Below are 19,209 nucleotides of genomic sequence, written 5' to 3' on the forward strand. Positions count from 1 at the left end.
AGACAAAAGGTGATCCCTTACCCTCAAGAAGCTTGCAATGAGAAGGCATCATGGAAACAAATATACACAAAACAAGCTCCATACAGGATCAATAGGAAATAATGAACAGAAGGAAGGCACTGGAATTAAGAGAGGTTTAGGAAGGCTTTCTGAAGAAGCTGGGACTTTAGTTAGGTCTTACAAGCAGAAAGAGAGGCCAGTAATCAGAGTGGAGGAGGGAGAGCATTTCAGGCACAGAGGCAGGCAGAGATTTCCCAGAGCAGCTAGCCTAACTTTTAGGCCTTTGCAAAATCTGTTGGAGAGCCTTGGAAAATCAGAATCCAGAGGAAGCCAGAAGACCTCAAAAAACAAAGGAGGGAGTGACTTGATGGCATCCCAAGTTCCCTTCTGCTCTAAATCCCTGATGCTGTCTTTCTGGGCTCTCCCCTCTCTGATTCCCCTTTTAAAAATCTTCCAAAATAATATCTTTCAATAGTTTTATGGCTATTGATGGATCATTTTTACATCAAATTCAACCCTTTCCAGTGAGTCATCTCTTATAGTCAATTAACTAACATTTATTAATAACCTACAATTTCCCAGGCACTTGAAAAAAGAAAGGAAAAGCCCAAAAAATACTAAGAAATGAGTCAAATAAAGATATCAATAAATATTTAAATGATTTTATTAATAGATAGTTATTAATGAGTAATTAAACATACATAATTAAGTATTTAATGTTTAGTTTGTTGCTTATTATTAATAAATAATGAATATGCACAATTAAATAATTTTTCACAAAGAAAATTTTATTCAATTCCAAACATTTTTAGAATCCTAAAATTATTAACTGGCCATCAGAACACAGTGAAGCAAATGTCCCCTGTATTCTCTTGACAAGCTTCTTGTCCCCCTGAGGTTCTCACGCCTATCTTGGGATCCCTTAGACTAGGTAAGGTGCCTTCTCTAAGGTACTTTTTCCAGCTGCATCCTATGACCATTTGAGATTTAACATTCCTGAATTTAGCTAATCCTCTGATAGAACTGCAGCTTTTTTTCTTCTTGAGATTGTGACCCCCCCCCCACTTCTTGTTTTCTTTTCAGTTACATTTGGCAACATATCGATATTGGTTACGTGCAGGGCATGTGTGACCTCCTGGCCCCGTTGTTGGTCATACTGGATGATGGTGAGTGATTTCCAAATGGGTGGCAAGATGAGTCTCAGTTTCATTCTTATTTCCCTGCAACCTGTGGACAATGAGCTGCTCTGCGAGGAGCCATGTGAAGCTTAACAGGCTTCATCCAAAACAGGTCACGCTACACTAACCTCATTTTCTTTCCATTTTATTTTGTTTTGGGACTGGATTTCTAGATCAGTCTACTATGGTAATGGATGAAATTTACCTTGGAGTTAGCAAGATATTTGGCAAAGTCTTTCATGCTGCTGTTACAGATCTAGAAGATAGAAAGATATGAACTAGAAATAGGTAGTTGGGTCCCCAATTGATTGAATGGCTGGCTCCAAAGAATCATCATTAAATATCTTGATAGTGACTTGGAAAGAGATCTCTAGTGGAGTGCCTTGGGGATCTGTGCTTTTGTTGTCATTGTTCAGGTCTTTAGCCTTGGATAAAACTGGCATGGTGGTAATCAGATTTGCAGAGATAGAAGGGATCATTAATATGCCTCATGAAAGCATCAAAAAAAAAAAGTTGACATTAGAATATTGAGTCAAATAAATGAAGGTGAAATTTAATAGGTATAAATGTTAAATTTTATACTCGTTCCAAAAATCATCTTCATAATTACGTATGGGAGGCATGGCTAACATATGGTTTTTTTAAAAAAGATCTGAGGATGTTAGTAATCTACATAATCAGTGTGAGACAGCAGACTGCGATAGAAAGGATGAAAGATCTAATTCAGTTTGAGGCTGTGTGGAGAGAGGACAAGCACCCACAGCCCAGGAGACGACCATCCCATCATTCTCTGCTTTAATCAGACGTTCTCTGCAGTTCTGGGTATCATAGTCTAGGAGGAACATCAATAAATTGGAAATAACATCCTAAGAGTGAAGAGGTTTAGATTTTGTCCTGTGGGGATTAGTTGAAAGACATGGGAGCATTTAGTCTAGAGAAGAAAAAAAGAGGAGAATATGGGAGCTCTCTTCAAATATCCGTGAAGAAATTAGCTGTGTTCTCCTTGGCTCCAGAGGCTAGTAAAGGAAGTTCTAGAAAGACCAATTTAGGCTTGATGTAATGAAAAACTTCCTAATTGTAAAAGCTCTCTCCAGAGGGAATGGGCTGCCTCAAAGGTAGTGAGGTCCCTGTCTTTGGAGGTCTCCAAGAAGAGTCTGGAGGACTACCTGTAAGGAAAGTTGTCTCTTCCAGCCCAGAGATTCTGGGTTTTAACTTTATCTCTTCCAAGGGATACAAGAAGATGAGCCCCATCCTTAGAAGAAGAACAGCTGGTAGGGATATGGCATCAAAGGACCTGTCTTCCAGTCAGCTTTCTATCCTAGCTTTGTGATCATGGGCAAGCTCTTTCCCTTTCCCCTGCCTCAGTCTCTCCCCTTGTAAAATGTGGGGGTTCTTGGGAACAGCTAGGTGGTGCAATAGTGGATAGAGCAGCAGCCCTAGACTCAGGAAGACCTGATTTCAAATCTGACTCCAAAAACTTAACTAGCTGTGTGTTAGTCGCTTAACCCCAATTGCCTTGTTTAAAAAAAAAAAAATATATATATATATATATATATATATAAACTAAACTGAAAAAAGAAAATAGGAGGGTTTTGAGGATCAGAGTTTTAGGTCTTGAAGGGACTTCCAAGATCATAAAGCCTGAACTCATCATTTTATGGAATAGGAAACTGAGGTGCATAAGGGGAAAATCACTCATCCAAGTTCCAGAGCAAATAAGTGCTAGAGCTGGGATATGAAGGTCCATCCTCTGACTCCAAATTGCCTTCTTTTTTCACTATACTGGATGGGATAAGCATTTATTAAATTTGTCCAGGAACTCTGCCAAACACTTTACAAATAAATTATTTGATCCTCACAACAGCCATTAGAGATAGGTGTTATTATTATCCTCATTTTTATAGTTGAGGAAACTGAGGCAGACCGAAGTGAAGTGACCACTTGCTCAGGAGCACATAGCCACTAAATGACTGGATTTGAACTCAAAGCTCTGTGCTCTGTGGTTCTCCCAGCTGCCATACTGGATGAGCTGATCCCTGAGATCTATCCCAGTTCTAAAACCCCAGGTCTTCCGCAGTTCTAGGAGAATAGCTAATCTCTTCTTTTCTCTATTGCATTTCCAGAAGCCCTTGCTTTCAGTTGCTTCACGGAACTCATGAAAAGGATGAACCAAAACTTCCCCCATGGAGGTGCCATGGACACCCACTTTGCTAACATGCGGTCCCTCATCCAGGTAAGTCATGGCTATGTTTTTTTTTTTCTGGTTTGATTTGATTTTTCTTGTGCAGCAAGATAATTGTATAAATATGTATGTATATATTAGATTTAACATATATTTCTACCATGTTTACCATATATTAGATTACTTGCCATCTTGGGGAGGGGATGGGAAAAAGGGGGAAATTGGAATACAAGGTTTTGTAGGGGTTAATGTTGAAAAATTATCCATGCATATCTTTTGAAAATAAAAAGCTTTATTTTTTAAAAAAGGAAAAAAAAGAAGCAAAAAAGGAAAATAAAACAAAACAAAACAAAAAACAAAAACAAAATAGAGCTACAGGATGCTTGCCACCAAGGGTTGACCCATTTCATTTTATCAAATGCACCCTGACTGACTAACCGACTGCTCTAAATCCCTCCCAGTTGGTAAATGGCATTTACCCCAAACCCAGTCTTCTTTCTCATGGTACCAGGCCGCCTTCTTTTTTGTAAGCCAAAACCTAGCACCCAGCACAGAGCTGGCACAGACTAGGAATTCAATTGAATTCTGACTCTGGGACTAACCACTTATCTACCATTGCAAGCTGTCTCTCAACCACAAAATTAAAATAATAAAATCTCATGTTTCTGCACAAAGTGTTCAAGGTATTTTTCCCCATAATACTCTTTGAGCTTAGCAGTCCAGAAATTATTATACCCATTTTACAGATGTGGATAATAAGTCTTAGCGAGGGAAAGGAATTTGCTCATAGTTTTTATTCTTTAATATTTTTTTTTTGGAGAAGACTCAGGGAAAAGATATGAATTATCTTCATCTATTTCAAGAACTATTACGTGGAGGAGGGATTAGCCTTATTCTGTTGAATTTCAGATCTTGACCCTTTTGGGGGTTTTCTTAGCAAAGGTACTGGAGAGGTTTGCCATTTCCTTTTCCAGCTCATTTTACAGATGAGGAAACTGAGGCAGACAAGGTGAAGCTATTTGTTCAGGGTCACATAGCTAGTAAGTGTCTGAGGCTGGATTTGAATTCAGGTGTTCCTGACTCCATCTCATTCTGAATAATGTATGTTGTAGGGTTTTTTGAGCAGATATCTTTTTTCCCTTTTTCTTAATAATTCTAATCTTGAGATTTAAGGAAGCTGCCCAATGATGGGCTCATGAGGCCAGGAGGAGACCTTCCGGTCAGGTGCAGTGCTGATATGATTCCTTCTTCTCTTGGACAGATTTTGGACTCTGAGCTTTTTGAGCTCATGCACCAGAATGGCGATTACACACATTTCTACTTCTGCTACCGCTGGTTCCTCCTGGATTTTAAGAGAGGTATAAGTCTTACAAGGGCCTGACTATCATGCTATAACTGGAGGCAGAGCCGTCCAATGGTGGGAAGCCAGAGCCCTCCAGTGGTGGGGAGGCAGCTCAAGAACCACCTGGGATGATAGATTCAGAGGCCCTTGGAAGCCATGGAGTCTTCCCTTTTCACTTTATAGAGGAAGAAACAGGCTTGGTGGAGTTAGGTGGCTAATCCAAGATGGCACAGTTTGTAACAGCAAAACTAGGCTTGAAACCCAGGACCTCTGACCAATTCCAATTTTCTTTCTCCTACACAATAGTTCCCTGAGAAGTGGTCAAAACATGAGTTATGAAGAATATCAGCTATTTCTAGAATATTTTAAGCTTTTCCAAAACTATATAATAATATCTACCCCATTTGAGCCTTTCAAGAACCCAGGAAAGTAGATTTTTTTATTTTCATTTTTATAGCTGAGAAACTGAAGTATGAATGACTTGACATGGAGAGATCTGGGTGTCCCAGGAACTTGACGTTGTTGATGGCCAATGGCCATCAATGATTCTGGGAGTCACCTATTGAATAAGAATGATTAACCATGGATTGAGCTGAGTTTTCCTTGTGCAAGTGATGGCGGGGCAGTTCTGAACAGAGGGTCTGCTGTCTTGGACCCTTCCTGAAGCTGTGGTTTGGTGTTTCCATAGAACTAGTTTACGATGACGTCTTCTCCGTCTGGGAAACCATTTGGGCTGCGAAACATGTCTCTTCCTCCCACTATGTCCTGTTCATCGCCCTGGCCTTGGTAGAGGTATACCGAGACATCATCTTGGAAAACAATATGGATTTCACAGACATCATCAAGTTCTTTAATGGTAACACGATGGCTGGGTCGCGCTAGGGGAGTGGGTGCTGAGGGAAAAGGGAAGGAGGGGAGCTGTGGGTATCCAGAAAGAAAACGACACCTTTGATTAAGAAAGATTGCTTAGGGCTGACTTCATAGTGAAAGGAGGAGGAAGGTTTGTCAGAGTGAATTCGGTTCACTTTAAATGCCATGATTTGCAAAAATGGAGTGACAGGATGACCAGGTCCCAGGGTAATCTGAGTCGGTGGCCCAGACTCTGGCCACCATGGAATCTTGGAGCTGGAAGGGACTTTAGTTCTTCCAGTATGATCCCAGATAAGGAAAGTCTTGAGAAGTGGAAGAACTGAGTTCAAATCCAGCTTGGAGACTGAGGAGACAGGTCACCGAACTTCTGTGTTTCTCAGTTTCTCCCTCAGTAAAGTAAGGAGTTAGGATTAATGATCTTGGTACAATTCTAGACTCGGAGAGTTACAGGGTTGGAAAGTATTTTAGAATAGCTCCTGTCACAAAGTAGGCAAAAAAAATGTTTTTTTCTTTGTTGCCTCATATCTGTGAAGCCATCTAACCTAGAAAGATTTTTCTATAAAATCGCTGACAGACTCTGATTATGGGGATTATGGGGAAAATTTACCAGCCCTCTAGGCAGCCCATTTACCTCTGGGAGAAGTGGGAATCTTGAATCATTCTTTTTTAAGGCCCCTCCTAGTCCTGACATCCCCTATTCTTAAAGCTCTTCCCAGCTCTGACATTTCTTGTTCTAAAACTCCTCCCAGCCCTCACATCCCCTGTTCCCAGTTCCCCTTCAGACAGAAGATCCCATAATTCGATGATGATTTCAATACAAATGACTTCCCACCCTTGCAGCCTGGCTTCTCTTCCAAGCCTCCGGCCCCTCGTTCGGAGCCGGCGGCCCCCCTGGATCCAGGGCCTCACGTTCTGCTCACTTTCCTTTTCTCCCCTCCTTCTTCTCAGAGATGGCCGAGAGACACAACACCAAGCAGATCCTGAAGCTCGCCCGAGACCTGGTCTACAAGGTGCAGACTCTGATCGAGAACAAGTAGAGGGCGGGCGACAGTGGTGATGTCCCCTGGAGGTTGCCGGTCGAGGCTCTGGCTCCATCTCCTTCCATTTGGCTCTGCCCACAGCCTCCCGAAAGCCTCCGGGGCCTGGCTGAGGACGCAGACTATGCCGGCAAGAGGAAGCGTCTCCTGTTTGCGGCAGGCAGGCGAGGGCTTTGTTCCTTCATTACAACTTTGTGCTTCTGTGTTCTACCAAAGATCTCCAAGTTAGAATCAGCGTCCTTTGGGGAAGGAAGGGGGTGTCTGGAGAAGGGAATGTTCCTCCTTTGCCTCCTTGCTATTCTTCTATTCCCTTAAGATCTACTTTCCGTGGTCTGAGTAAACCCACCATTCAGTAGCAATGGAGCCATCTTGGGGGAGGGCCTTGACCATGCTTTTAGTGGAGAGGTTGACCTGGTTGCCCGGCAGAGCCCTTGTCTCTGTGAGCCCTGGGCAGGGATGGAGAACCACAGATGCCAAAAGAAAGGAATCCAAGTCTCTTCCACCTTCTTCCACCCACTGCCAAGGTCTGCTTCCCCCAGCCCAGCCCGGCTCAGACAAGGAGCAACAGCCCAGCTTCCTTCTGATGCTTAGGTCTCTGTTTGCTGCTGCTCCCTCCTTCCTTTCCCCAAGGAGGACACTTTTCTTTCCCAAAGGGGAAGCTTCTCTTTATATAAATCAGGGCCACCCATGGGTCTGAATCCCAGCACACAAAGCTTTCTTCTTGAGAGCTCTCCTGGGGACTAAGCTAAGGCTTCCTCGTGGAGAACTCCGGAAGGATGAACATTGGAGAGTCCTTCCTCCATGTCCCCTCCTGCCTTTTTTTTTAAGCTCAGGTAGAAGGAAACTGGAAATCAGTCCTGTTTGGAAGCATGAATCTTGAATTTGCCATTTGCTGGCTGCGGGAGCAGACAGGGCTGGTTGGTGGAGCCAGAAGGGGCTCGGGTTGGGTATCTCCCCTAGAGAAGGTCCATCCGTGTTAGGATGAGTGACATCCAAGGCTTCTTCCTCTTGTCTCAGCCAGCTGGGTTAGTCTCAGCCACAGTGGGTTTTCTCCTCACTCCTTTCTTTCTATGCTGATTTCTCCAATGTCCTCATTCTGCTCAAGGACCACGAATCAGAGAAGGGCAGCCCTGGAAGAATGAAGTTCCTTCCCACTTCCTCTCTTCCCAGAAAACCATCCTGCCCTTTGTGGTTCACTCTGGCCTAGCCATTGACCTGCCTAAAACCTCTCCCGCCAAATTCATAAAGAGCATTAAACTAGTCCTAGACAAACAGAACAAAACCCATACAAACCATGGGCTACAGCTGAGTGGGGGGATTAGGGCTTAGAATTGAGTTCAAATCCTGTTGTAGACACTTCTTACCTGTGTATCTTGGTCACGTGGACCTCAGTTTTCTCCTCAGTGTCAGGTTGGACCAGAAACCTAGGAGGTCCCTTCCAGCCCTAAAGCTATTCAGAGCTATTCAGCATGTATATATCGTCCTCATATTGGTGATGAGAGAAACATCGGTGGGAACTGTACCTCTAAGTTTGCAGAGTTATAGCGTTCTCCCCTTTGTAACTCTGTGAGACAACTGCCTAAATTCTCTTCTTCCCAATTTACAAATGAGGAAACTGAGACTCAGAAGCAAAGTGACTAACTCAGGGTCACACAGCTCCAGAGTGTCAGAGATGGGATTTAAAGCCGGGTCTTCTGGCTTTATTATTTTCTAGGCTAGGTCACTGTCTTTTGCGTTTCTTTTTCATTGATTCCCTATTCTTTTTCCAGGTGAATTTTGTTATTATTTTTTCTAGCTCTGTAAAATAATCTTTTGGCCATTTGATTGGTATGGCACTAAGTGGACTAATTTAAGTAGAATTGTCATATTTATTATATTAGCTCAACCTACCCATGAACAATTGATATTTTTCCAATTGTTTAGATCTGACTTTATTTCAACAAATATTTCTTAAGCACTTTCTGTGCACTCGCTCCTGGGGACATAAAACCAGAAATGGAGCCAGTCCCTGGTTCCAGGGAGCTTACATTCTCCACTAAACTGTGTCTAGTATTCTCAAGGCATCATCCATTCCCTGTAGAAGGAGAAGGCTCTCTTGTTCTCTGCCCTATACATCCCCTCTCTCCCCTCTGTCAGAACTGGGTCTTTTCTCTTAACTTAATCTTAGGAAGAGCCTATTTGCCAAACCATAAGGAAACTTGGGCTTCCCTAACCTTAGAACCATCTGTATACAACTTTCAGAGTTGATCATTAACCATCTGAATTCTGAGTACTTAACACTGATCTCAGGACAGAAAGTAGCACCTTCTCTCCCAGTTTGGGATCACCACTCTGGTCTCCCGTCTCCCTTTCCAGATATTCAGGAACAAAATTTGTTAAACAAACACATAAGAAGGCCCTTTTGAGAATTGTTTTTAAAAAAATCCAAATCTTCCCAAGGCTTTTTGGACAGAGCACTGAGAAACCCTGGACAAAGCCTCTTCCTTGTGCTCTGATGAATTTCCAGAAAGCATCCGGAGGCCGTTCCGTGGTTGTGTTTTGAAATGCCTAGGATTTAGCCGATTTCTTGTATATCTCCTGCATCCATGTATAACCAAACTCAAGCAAGCAAGTTACTTGGCAGAGGGGACTGAAGCTTTTCAGTGTTAACATATATTATCTTATAAGTGTTTATCAGACTTGTCTCTTCTCACACAGGTGAGAGACAGGGAGGTACAGTTCCATACAAATCAATGAGCATTTATTAAACCCCTACTGTGTGCCTATAACTGAGAAAACAAAACAAAATACAGTCTGTGCCTTGAAAGCATTTATAGTCCACTGGAGGCACTTAGATTCTGTAGGACAAGGAGCATATATTGCTAGACTTGGAATCAGGACTCTTAGTTGTATTAATTCTGGCAAGTCACTTGGTCTCTTTCAGACTTCTCTACTAAATTAGAGAGAGGTTTCAATCTGCTGGGGGTAGGAATCCTCCATCGACAAAATCCCAGGTCCTTGCTGTACTGATATCTACGTGGAGACAAATGTAGAGAAGTGTAAAAAGGGGATCAAGCTATCATTCTCATTTTTATTTATTTCTTTATTTGGGGGGAAAAATTTTTGCTTCTGAAAAGTATGTGGCTCATGCTTTCCCTCCCTCCCAGTAGTATATCTGGATGTGATCTTCTTCTCATGTCAACTCTTCTGTTACTCCCACAAAAAAAATTAAGGGCAGAGAAAGTATCCTTGATTCCCCCCCCCTTTTTTTTTCTATGTAGATAGATGTCCACTGGTCTACATTATGGATTGAATTAGGCTATGGAGCTAAACACAACCCTGAGGTGAAGTTTCAATGTGTACATAATATACATATATATATATACACAAATGTATAGGTATATAATATATAGAGATATATTAGGTAATTTTGACTTATTTATTGCCTAACCTACCTCATGGAGGAGGGTGAGGATGGGCATTTTTCAATTTTGGAATGTTTAAAACAGCCTTGGGGCCAGTTACTTGCCTGTTCTGTCAGGCAAGTGAAATAGAATGTTTTTGTGTTTGTTTTTACTACTAGTATCTACCCTCTCTCTAGGGGATGATTTATGTGAGCTGGTCAATTTTCAAGTCCTTATTTATAAGACTGGTTTAAAATATATGAAGTGTCTTGTGCATTGTCTATCTAGTCCCTGCTTTGGCTCAACTCGGGTTTTAAAATTCCCAAAGGCAAAGGCAGTTTTCTGTAGAAAATATCTGTCTCCAAGAGGCTTCCAAAAATGGGTATCAAAGTTGCTCATTGACACCCGCCAACTGGGCTAGACACTGAGGCAGCTTTGACCAAGGGTAGCAGCAGATTCTGCCCACAGTGAAATGCCACATCGGAGCTAGACTACGGTTTTCATGTCAGAGAGGAAATGTCCACCACCTCTCTCTGAATTGATATTGAGTGTATTGAGACTGACAGATTTTTAAATAAGTGCTTCTCCAAAGTCTTACATTTTCACCGGCCCTACTATCTCCCACGGACCATATAACTCACCCAAAACTACCTGAATGGATTGAGGGGAGTGGTGCCATCATAGGTGAACCCTTAATGGGGCACTACCTAATATTATTGGTCAGCCAGAATGAATTATTAAGTTGGACCAGAACTACAAATCCGGAAGCTGACAGATTACATACACATATTCAAATTCAAGAATCCCAGCCTGTGAAATCATCCAGGGGTGACTTTTGAACCCTGTTTAGAGAATTTCTGCCTTACGGGAAAGAGTCATCTGACCGATGGACCTTTTTTGAAGACTAAGAAGAAAGGTCCTTCATGGGGTCACAGAGATAATACCCAAAGGAATTTTCCCAGAGGGCCATCCCTTTAGCCTCTCACATTCCTTAGTGTGTGTGTTGATCATTTAAGAGTAAGGAAACATTTTCCCCTCCCAAACTGGGGTTGACAGCTGAATCTCTTCTTTTTGCAGCTCTTACCTGTCACTAGTAGTTCAAGTACATTCCCTGGCTCCACTAATTGCCCAAAACAGGCACAAAACCAACAGTGGGACCAGGGTTGACTTTATATAACGAATTTCCATTAGAAACTATATTTTTAAAAATACAGATACTATCAGGTATCTGCTTACATCTAAGTGGGTATTGAGTTTTTAGATGGTGGGAAGTATGTCCTACTTGTGCCATTCTAGAGAATTGCTTATAAGTATAAAATACTTAGGAAGTCATGAAGCAACAGCGGGCAATCATAGGGGTTCTGTATTTTTGATCCGGGGCAGCTAGGTAGCCGAGCTTGATGTCAGGAAGATCTGAGTTCAAATGTAGCCTCAGAAGCTTCTTAGCTGTGTGACCCTGGCCAAGTCACTTAACCCTATTTGCCTCAGTTTCCTCATTTGTAAAATGAGCTAGAGAAGGAACCACTCTAGTATCTCTGCCAAAAAAAAAACCCAGATGGGGTCATAGAGAGTCAAACATGACTGAAATAACTCAACAGTCATGACAATTGCATTTTTGGTTTTAGTGACATGTTTTTGTTCGGTCTTTCTGGTGGTTACCAAAGGAAATATGTGAGATGGAAGATGCTCCTGAAGTCCCATAGCCTATGGCTCATCCACCAGCCTCATTGTTCCATGTTCCAAAAGCCCCTTTCCCTCAAATCGTTCTTCCAGAATCTTTATTCTTATATTACAAGAGCCCTGCCCTATTATCATTCTGGTCTCCCAATGGTCCCATCATTTTACCATAGTTCAGCCAGCTTCATGACCCCCTCAGCCTTAGTTCGGTGTACCCAGGCTCGTTGCCATGCACTAGAACTGCCCTTCAATGCTTGCAGACCCACGTTTGGGCTCACCCTTGTGGGGAGCAGGGCGCCCACATACCTGTTGAACTTGCACAAATGCCTAATGTAATGCACTACTGCTCTCCTTGTTCTCAATGATGTATTTTTACAAACAAAAACAAGTCTAAGTTAATAGTCTTGCTTTTTGTAAAGGACTTCTTACACAACGGGAGTCGTTTGAACTTTGTGTAATTGTGGACGAAGGACTGGCCACACCTTCTTAAAACATTCCTGACCCTGAGTTTTGGAATATGTGGTCTTTGTGCCCAAAATATATGTGTGTGTGTGTTTGTATGTGTGTATGTTTTCGGTGTCTTTGCCTTTTGTAGTGCTGAGACTGAACAGAATGTTTTTGTGGAAGATTTCATGTGGATTAGACTTATTCCACTTAAGACCAAGATGGCGGCACAGAATGATACTCTCGCATGATTTTCCTTCTCTTCCCTGGGCCTTTTCTTCTGTCAGCCAATTGGGTAAGACCATGGCTATTTCTTTACTTGGTCATGAAGATGACCCTAAAAGGGTCAGAAATATGGCTGAGTGGGTTGGGAAGAAAGTTTGCTCCACCATTAAGCATTCTACTTACTCCCCACCCACCCCCACATTTCTGAGTGGATGCAAAGTATTTCACAGCTTCCCTTTTCATCTTTCCCCTTCCTTTTCTCCCTTTCTTCTCCTCCTCCCTCTCATTGGAGACCAATATGGTGAGGAGGCAACATAGTAAAAAGAATGACCATATCTGGTGTCAGAGAACTCTTGAGTTTGAACCATGGCTCTACTATTAGCATGAGACCTCCAGGACGTCACTTAAATTTTCTGTGTCTCAACTTCCTCCTCTGTAAAATAAAATTGTTGGTCTAGGTGATTTCTAAGGTCCTTAATGTTGTAATTTCTCTCTAGAGCAGCTTCCTTGCTGCTCAAAATAATAGGAAAGAACATACCTATTCTAGTTCATTATCTCCCTTCTCTCCCCGACCTGCATTTATTAAATGTCCGAGAGAATTTGAGTCAGAAAGACTTGGATTCGAGGTCCACTTTGACACACTCTAGCTGTGTGATCTTGGGCAAGTCACTTAAGCTCTTGCTGACCTAGGCCACTGTCTAAGACTGTAAGTTGTAATACTCTGCATCAGTCCAGAGAATTTTCTTGTTGAGAAATTGCTGTACCAGAGAAATCCCAGAAATCCAGCTCCTTTCCCCCGCAGAAAAAGTGTTCCAGGCATTGTAGTTGATGGACATACAAAGACTAAATGAAATGTTCCTGCCCCCAAAAGCTTGGTTCTAAATGAGGAGACACAAGTGGGATTGGGGGAAGGGGCTCCTACAACCATCACAGGGGATGAACCAGAATCTTTCCCGTATTTTTTCCTCCCCTCTCCCTCATATCTCCAGTGTTTTTTCTTTCCTTGGGGGTATTTTCTTAGCCCAGACTTTATTGGCACTTCATCCTTAACCCACCTTTTCTTCCTTAAATCATCTTATATTTCCTCCCTTGATCATTTTATATTTTGCTCTGGGACTTTGAAGAAATGACTGGGCTTGGAAATAGAAATCAAATCACATCGCTATTGGATTTAGTGCTACAAAGGTTAAAGGTTGTGTAGGCCCAATGCCTTAATTTACTGAAGCAGAAAGGGGGCCTTTAAGCCACATGGCTACTATTCCTTTGACTCAGATGATGCTGTTTCTTCTGGTTAAGGCTCTAAAGGGGGACCATCCTGTGTGCACTCACAAAATCCCCAAAATTCCCTTACTTAAAGCAGTCACTCGAAGGCTTATTGGGATGGAGGAGTGAGCATCTCATTTGTGGATTCTCCTAGAAATGAGACCCATCCTCCCGGTGCGTGAGGAAGAAAACGGGTTGGCATGTGGTGGGAAGGCAAGACCCTGAATTATTTCCCTGGGGGACCCCAAGCTACAACTTCTGGGATTTTAGGGCATTAGAGATGAGGAGTTAATAATCTGAACGCACGTACACAATAGCACAATTCAATTATCTTTGAAGTGCCGACTATCAATCAGGATTTTACCTGCTGCCATTAACACCAGCAAAGTGAGGTGACAGATCCAAGCTGCAGAAAATCACCCTGAGACTTCCCTTCTTGGGGACACTATTTCACTCATTGGGGGGGACCCCTCCAGCTGCTACGGTCACAGAACCTGGAAAATGTTCTGTAGCCATTCCCCTGTTTCAGAGCGAATCGGAAGGGCCCTTCCTCCTCTCTGGCCTGAGCCCAGATCCTCCTGAGACCAAATCGTCTGCTAAGAGGATGGTCATTCACCTGGTAGGAAAGGGACGCCCCCATCCCACGCCCCTAAACTCAAAGGTCTCTGGTTCACTAGTCCCAGGGAAGGATGGGAACGGGCTCCATTTCTTAGAAGCCGTGGTCTTTTAGAAATAAATAATGCATACGTGACTTGGCTCCGAGATTCAGTCTCCAGGGTGATGTTGGGCCGCCGCGTCTCTAGCTTGGATGCTGTCCTGGTCGGGGGGGACCCTTCTGTGTGAGATCGGTTGATGTCGTGGCTTGTATGGTATCGTGTATCCGTGTCACCAATCTATGAGCACATGTGATCTCCACGTGGTGGTTTAAACTATTTTATAGGGGCTTTGGCCCCGCTTTTTTTTTTTTTTTAATTGTAAATTGTTCTTTACTGTTGTTTCAAAAACAAAACAGTTGCAAACTCTGGTCCCCGTGCTCTCTGTGTTTTCAGAACAATAAAATCATTATTGGTTGGTCTCTCTGGTTCTGTTTTTGGATGGGGGGGGTATTTGCAGTAGGAGATTATTATTAGTAATAATAGTGATGATTTATAAACGCTTCCTAGTGTCAAAGAGAGAGCCAGCCGGAGGGACAGGAGGACTCAGATTCTAGTCACCTCTAACACATACTGTAAGATATCGGGTGGAACTTTGATCCAGTGGAAAAGAAGGTGTGGACCTGAAGTGGGAAAGTTTCCTCACCTTTTTCCTCCCTTTTACCAGTAAAATCACAAGCCTAATCCTCAGCCATGTTCTTAAAATACTCTGCAGATGTTACCCTCACAACAATCTGATGTGGTTAGCTGTTATTGTCTCTGTTTTACAGAGAGGGAAACTGAGGCTTAGAGATGTAACAGGACCGCTTCAAAGGGTTTGAGGAGGTATTTGAACTCAAGTTCTCTTGGCCCCGGGTTCAATGCTCTCTGTGTGGAGAGAGGGGAATCAATCAATCGGCATAATTAGTCACCTTCTGTATATATACCAGACACTGCTGGGTGCTGAGAATACAAAAATGAAGTCATCTGGGTCCTTTGCTACTTAGAGTGTGATATGTGCTGGGCTCTGTTCTAGGCACTGGGATACAGAGCCAAATGAAGGTTCTGCCCTTACTTACATTCTAATAGAATAAAAGGAAGGGGCAGGGGATGGGGGGGTGGAGGGGTGGGGTGGGGGGAGAAGATGCTTGAACTGGGCAAGAGGAAGAAGGAAGTCCAGAGAGGCAGGGTCAGAGCATGGGCTGCCTGAGGACTCTCTTAAAATGGAGGTGCCAGGAAGAGCTGACCAGAGGAAGGACTCTGAGGAGAAAGGATTTCTGAATGTGAGAACGCAGCTGGGGTTGGGGGAGAAAGACTCAGGAGCCAGGAGTAAAGTACAGTCCTTGGACCCCTCCCAGTTCTGACATCCCCTGTTCTAAGCCCCCTCCCAGCCCTGACATTCCCTGTTCTGAGGCCCCTCCCACCCTGACATCCCCTGTTCTAAGGCCTCTCCCAGCCCTGACATCCCCTGTTCTGGCCCTCCACCTGACATCCCGTTCTAAGCCCTCCCACCCTGACATCCCCTGTTCTGAGGCCCCTCCCACCCTGACATCCCCAGTTCTAAGTCCCCTCCCACCCTGACATCCCCTGTTCCCAGGGTCCTGCTTCTGCCTCTCCCCATATCCCCAAAGCCCCCTTCCTGCCCCTGTTGTGGAAGCCGTGCCCCCTCCTGCAGCTCACATCATCTGAGCCTGGGAACTTGCCAGGCCAAGAGGGAAGTGACCAGTCTGGTACCCAGAAGGTTCCCAGGTCCCTCTGTATGGAATCCCTTTGTCTCTGGGCCCAGTGAGTGGGAGCAGCATCCATGACAGCCCCGCTCCCCAGCTCAGGGTGGGTGCCAAAGCCTCCACTGCACTCAGGGCCATTTTTAATCTTCCTGGTCTCTCTCTGGCGGCCCTGGAGGGGAAAGTGAGGCAGGTGCCCATGCCCAGCTCAGTCCAATTCACTTGCCCATCATGGTGTCCCCTCCCTGATGTCACGGGACGAAGGACCAACAACAACCACGACAGTGAGCGCAGAGGGGAAGGCGGCAGGCCTGGGCCAACCTTCCTCTGGCAGCCAGGGGAGGCCGGAGAGAGACTGAGGGCGGGAGAGAGCCGCAAGGGAAGGAAGTGGCTTAGGCCTGGGAGAGGGGAGCCCGCGCCAGTGCTGGCTGTGCAAGAGGAGGGAAGGGACACAAGGAGAAATGTTCTGGAAGCAGAACCGAAGGTTTGACAGATTGACTACGTGGGCTGAGTGTGAATGAGGAGTCGATGATGACACAAGTTTGCAAGAAATCGTGATTTCTTCCACCGTAATGAGAAAATCGGGAAGAACTGGGAGGGTTTGGGGGAGAACTGAGTTTGGATCTGTTGTTTGTGATACCTCTTGGATCTCCAATGTTAGATATTTAAAATGCAATTGATTCACTAGTTAGTTTTGCTAAGTTGTTTCTTTCTGAAAAATGATTTGTTAGGGGCAGCTGGGTGGCGGGGTGGATAGAGCACCAGCCCTGAAGTCAGAGGACCTGAATTCAAATCTGGCCTCAGACACTTAGCACATCCTGACTGTGTGACCCTGGGCAAGTCATTTAACCCCAATTGCCTCAGCAAAATAAATAAATAAAAATAAAAATATATATACAAAATATAAAATATAATGCTAATATTAATATAAAATTAAAATAAATACAAATATATATTTGTTAAGAATTCTCTCCGTGGGAGGGAATACATTGGGAAATGTAGGTATCATATGGTAAAAAAAAGATATCAACAAAATGTGTTAAAATCTTTGAGAAATTGCCAAGTAGGGTGCTACCATGAAGCATCAGAGGATGATGTGAGTAGGACTTAGGATGCCTACAGTGGAACATGTCCGCATCCCAGTTCTCCCTGGAATCTTTTCAATGGAGTGTCTCTCCATGTTAACCAATCCCAGATCCTTTCCTATGTAGCATAATCTCATTTTAACCAATGGCTCAAAGTTTTTCACTTTTTCCAAAAGGATTAAAGATTTTAAAAATTATCTTATTTACACTTTTGCCTTTTTGAAAATTTGAGATTTTTCAAAATATGTTCGTTAGTTTTTGTGAACTAGGAATTGTAGAGTTCTTAGAGCTTGGTCAGACATTGAAGAAACCAAAGTCGTCATCCACTATCCTGGGCCATCATCATTTGGCTTGACCTTTGTCCCGTCACTGGTGCCATGACTCTGGAGGAGAGAGTGAGACTGAGGACGGTGTGCAAATCTGCATCACTTAAATCCAAGTTGGGCATGAGTTGAGACATGATCTGGGATGTCATAGAACTATTTGAAAACAAAAGACAAACCACAAAAACAACAGTAGTTTCTCTGAACTCCAAATTTTGCAAGTTCACGAGTCACTGTGAAAAGGGTTCAGAGAAGAAGATGATAGGTACAGTACAAATCAAATGGTGGACCCGCAGTTCTAGCAAGAACCTAAATTCAATATTGGTGAAGCTAGAGGAAGGGGCAGATACACCCATTCATTGTTGGTAGAATTGTAAATTTAGGGGCAGTTAATTGGTATAGTGGATAGAGCATCAGTCCTGAAATCAGGAGGATCTGAGTTCAAATCTAGCCTCAGACACTTAATACTTCCTGGCTGTATGACCCTGGGCAAGTCATTTAATCCCAATTGCCTTAGCAAAAAAAAAAAAAAAAAAGAGTTGTAAATGACCTAATGTTAACAATAAAGCTACTCAATGTTCTCAGGTTTCCATTTCTTCCTATGTAAAATAAGAAAGCTAGAGTATTAGGCAAAATACTCTAAAAGTATTTATTTATTTATTTATTTATTTTGCTTTGTGGGTCCCTTCCAACTCTAAATCAGAAGTTGGGCTTTATAAATTAAAAAAAAATTGATAAACCATTTCAGTAAAATTGGTTTCCTTTTCAAGCCCATGTATTTTATTTTGCGCACTTAAAATCTGAGAAGATTCCTGCCAAAGAGCTTTATGTCACACAAAAAAAGGATCTCTAGTCTAGATTGATGAGCATATGAAAGAACTGACTTTGGAGATAAGAAATCCTGGATTCAAATTCAGCCTTGGTCCCTTACAAGCTGTGTGACTTGAGGCAAGCCACTTCCCTCTCCCTTCCTGAGTTTCATCTGCAAAGGATGATTTTCCTATTCTTTACCAACCCAGAGGAGCACAGGGTCACTGGCTTAGATGGGGAAATGACCTTCAAGGTCATGGACTCCAACCCCAATCAAATATGGAAATGTATATCCTTTGCAAACTTTTATTGACTATAAAAAAGTGAATTATCCCGGAATATCAAGTTTGGAGAGGACCATATAATCCAGCCTTTACCTGAATAAGAATTCCCTCTAATGGCCCACTGAGGAGCGAGTGGTCCTCCAGCTTTCCACAATCCTCTCTGCAGCTCGTTCTGCTGTTGGACAGCTCCCTTATCACCGAGAAGTTCTTCTGGACATCAAACTAAAATTGACTTTTTTTTTTTTTTAACTTTCACCCAGCATCCTTCTTGTACTTTCCCTCTGGGATGCAGCAGAAAAAGGCTAATTCTTCTTCCTCAGCTACTTGAACAGCTATCACATATCATTTCTGAGTTTTCTTTCCAGGCTAAAAATGACCAAGTTGAGTTTTCCCCAACTTAACTCCCCTCCTCTGAACATCCTATTATTATTATGTCATTAAATTGGAACGATTTGCATTTAGATTTGGAAAAAAGCACAGGATGAAGGGCTTTAGATTTAAAGTCCGGGGGACCTAGTGTTGAATCCTAAAGCTGCCACTGTTTCCCAGGTGGTCTTAGGCAAATAATTTCACTTCTCCAGGTCTCGGTTTCCTCAACTGTACAATAAGGGGTTTACAGTCAATGATTTCAGGTTTAAATAATCAGCTAAAAATAACTATTAACTTTTCAATTCTGTGTTCCTTTATGAATCTGTTTAGGGACTTATAGAATGTTATTACCTTGTGAAAAATTGTTTTTACCTATAATTG

The 19,209-nt window shown here is 43.0% G+C and overlaps 1 protein-coding gene across 4 annotated transcripts in view; it reads left to right on the forward strand.

Annotated features, from left to right (window-relative positions):
• SGSM1 (small G protein signaling modulator 1) overlaps positions 1-8,397 on the forward strand; it is a 96,260-nt gene extending 87,863 nt beyond the window's left edge. For all 4 annotated transcript variants that reach the window (XM_031948800.1, XM_031948798.1, XM_031948797.1 and 1 more), the window contains 5 exons: positions 1,084-1,166; positions 3,302-3,411; positions 4,622-4,718; positions 5,391-5,558; positions 6,521-8,397. In XM_031948800.1, the coding sequence (XP_031804660.1) occupies positions 1,084-1,166; positions 3,302-3,411; positions 4,622-4,718; positions 5,391-5,558; positions 6,521-6,609 (547 nt within the window). In that variant the 3' untranslated portion in view covers positions 6,610-8,397. The remainder of the gene's footprint in view (positions 1-1,083; positions 1,167-3,301; positions 3,412-4,621; positions 4,719-5,390; positions 5,559-6,520) is intronic.
• Positions 8,398-19,209: the final 10,812 nt, after the last annotated feature.

This window comes from Sarcophilus harrisii, chromosome 1, assembly GCF_902635505.1.
Source record: "Sarcophilus harrisii chromosome 1, mSarHar1.11, whole genome shotgun sequence".
Lineage (NCBI taxonomy): Eukaryota > Metazoa > Chordata > Mammalia > Dasyuromorphia > Dasyuridae > Sarcophilus > Sarcophilus harrisii.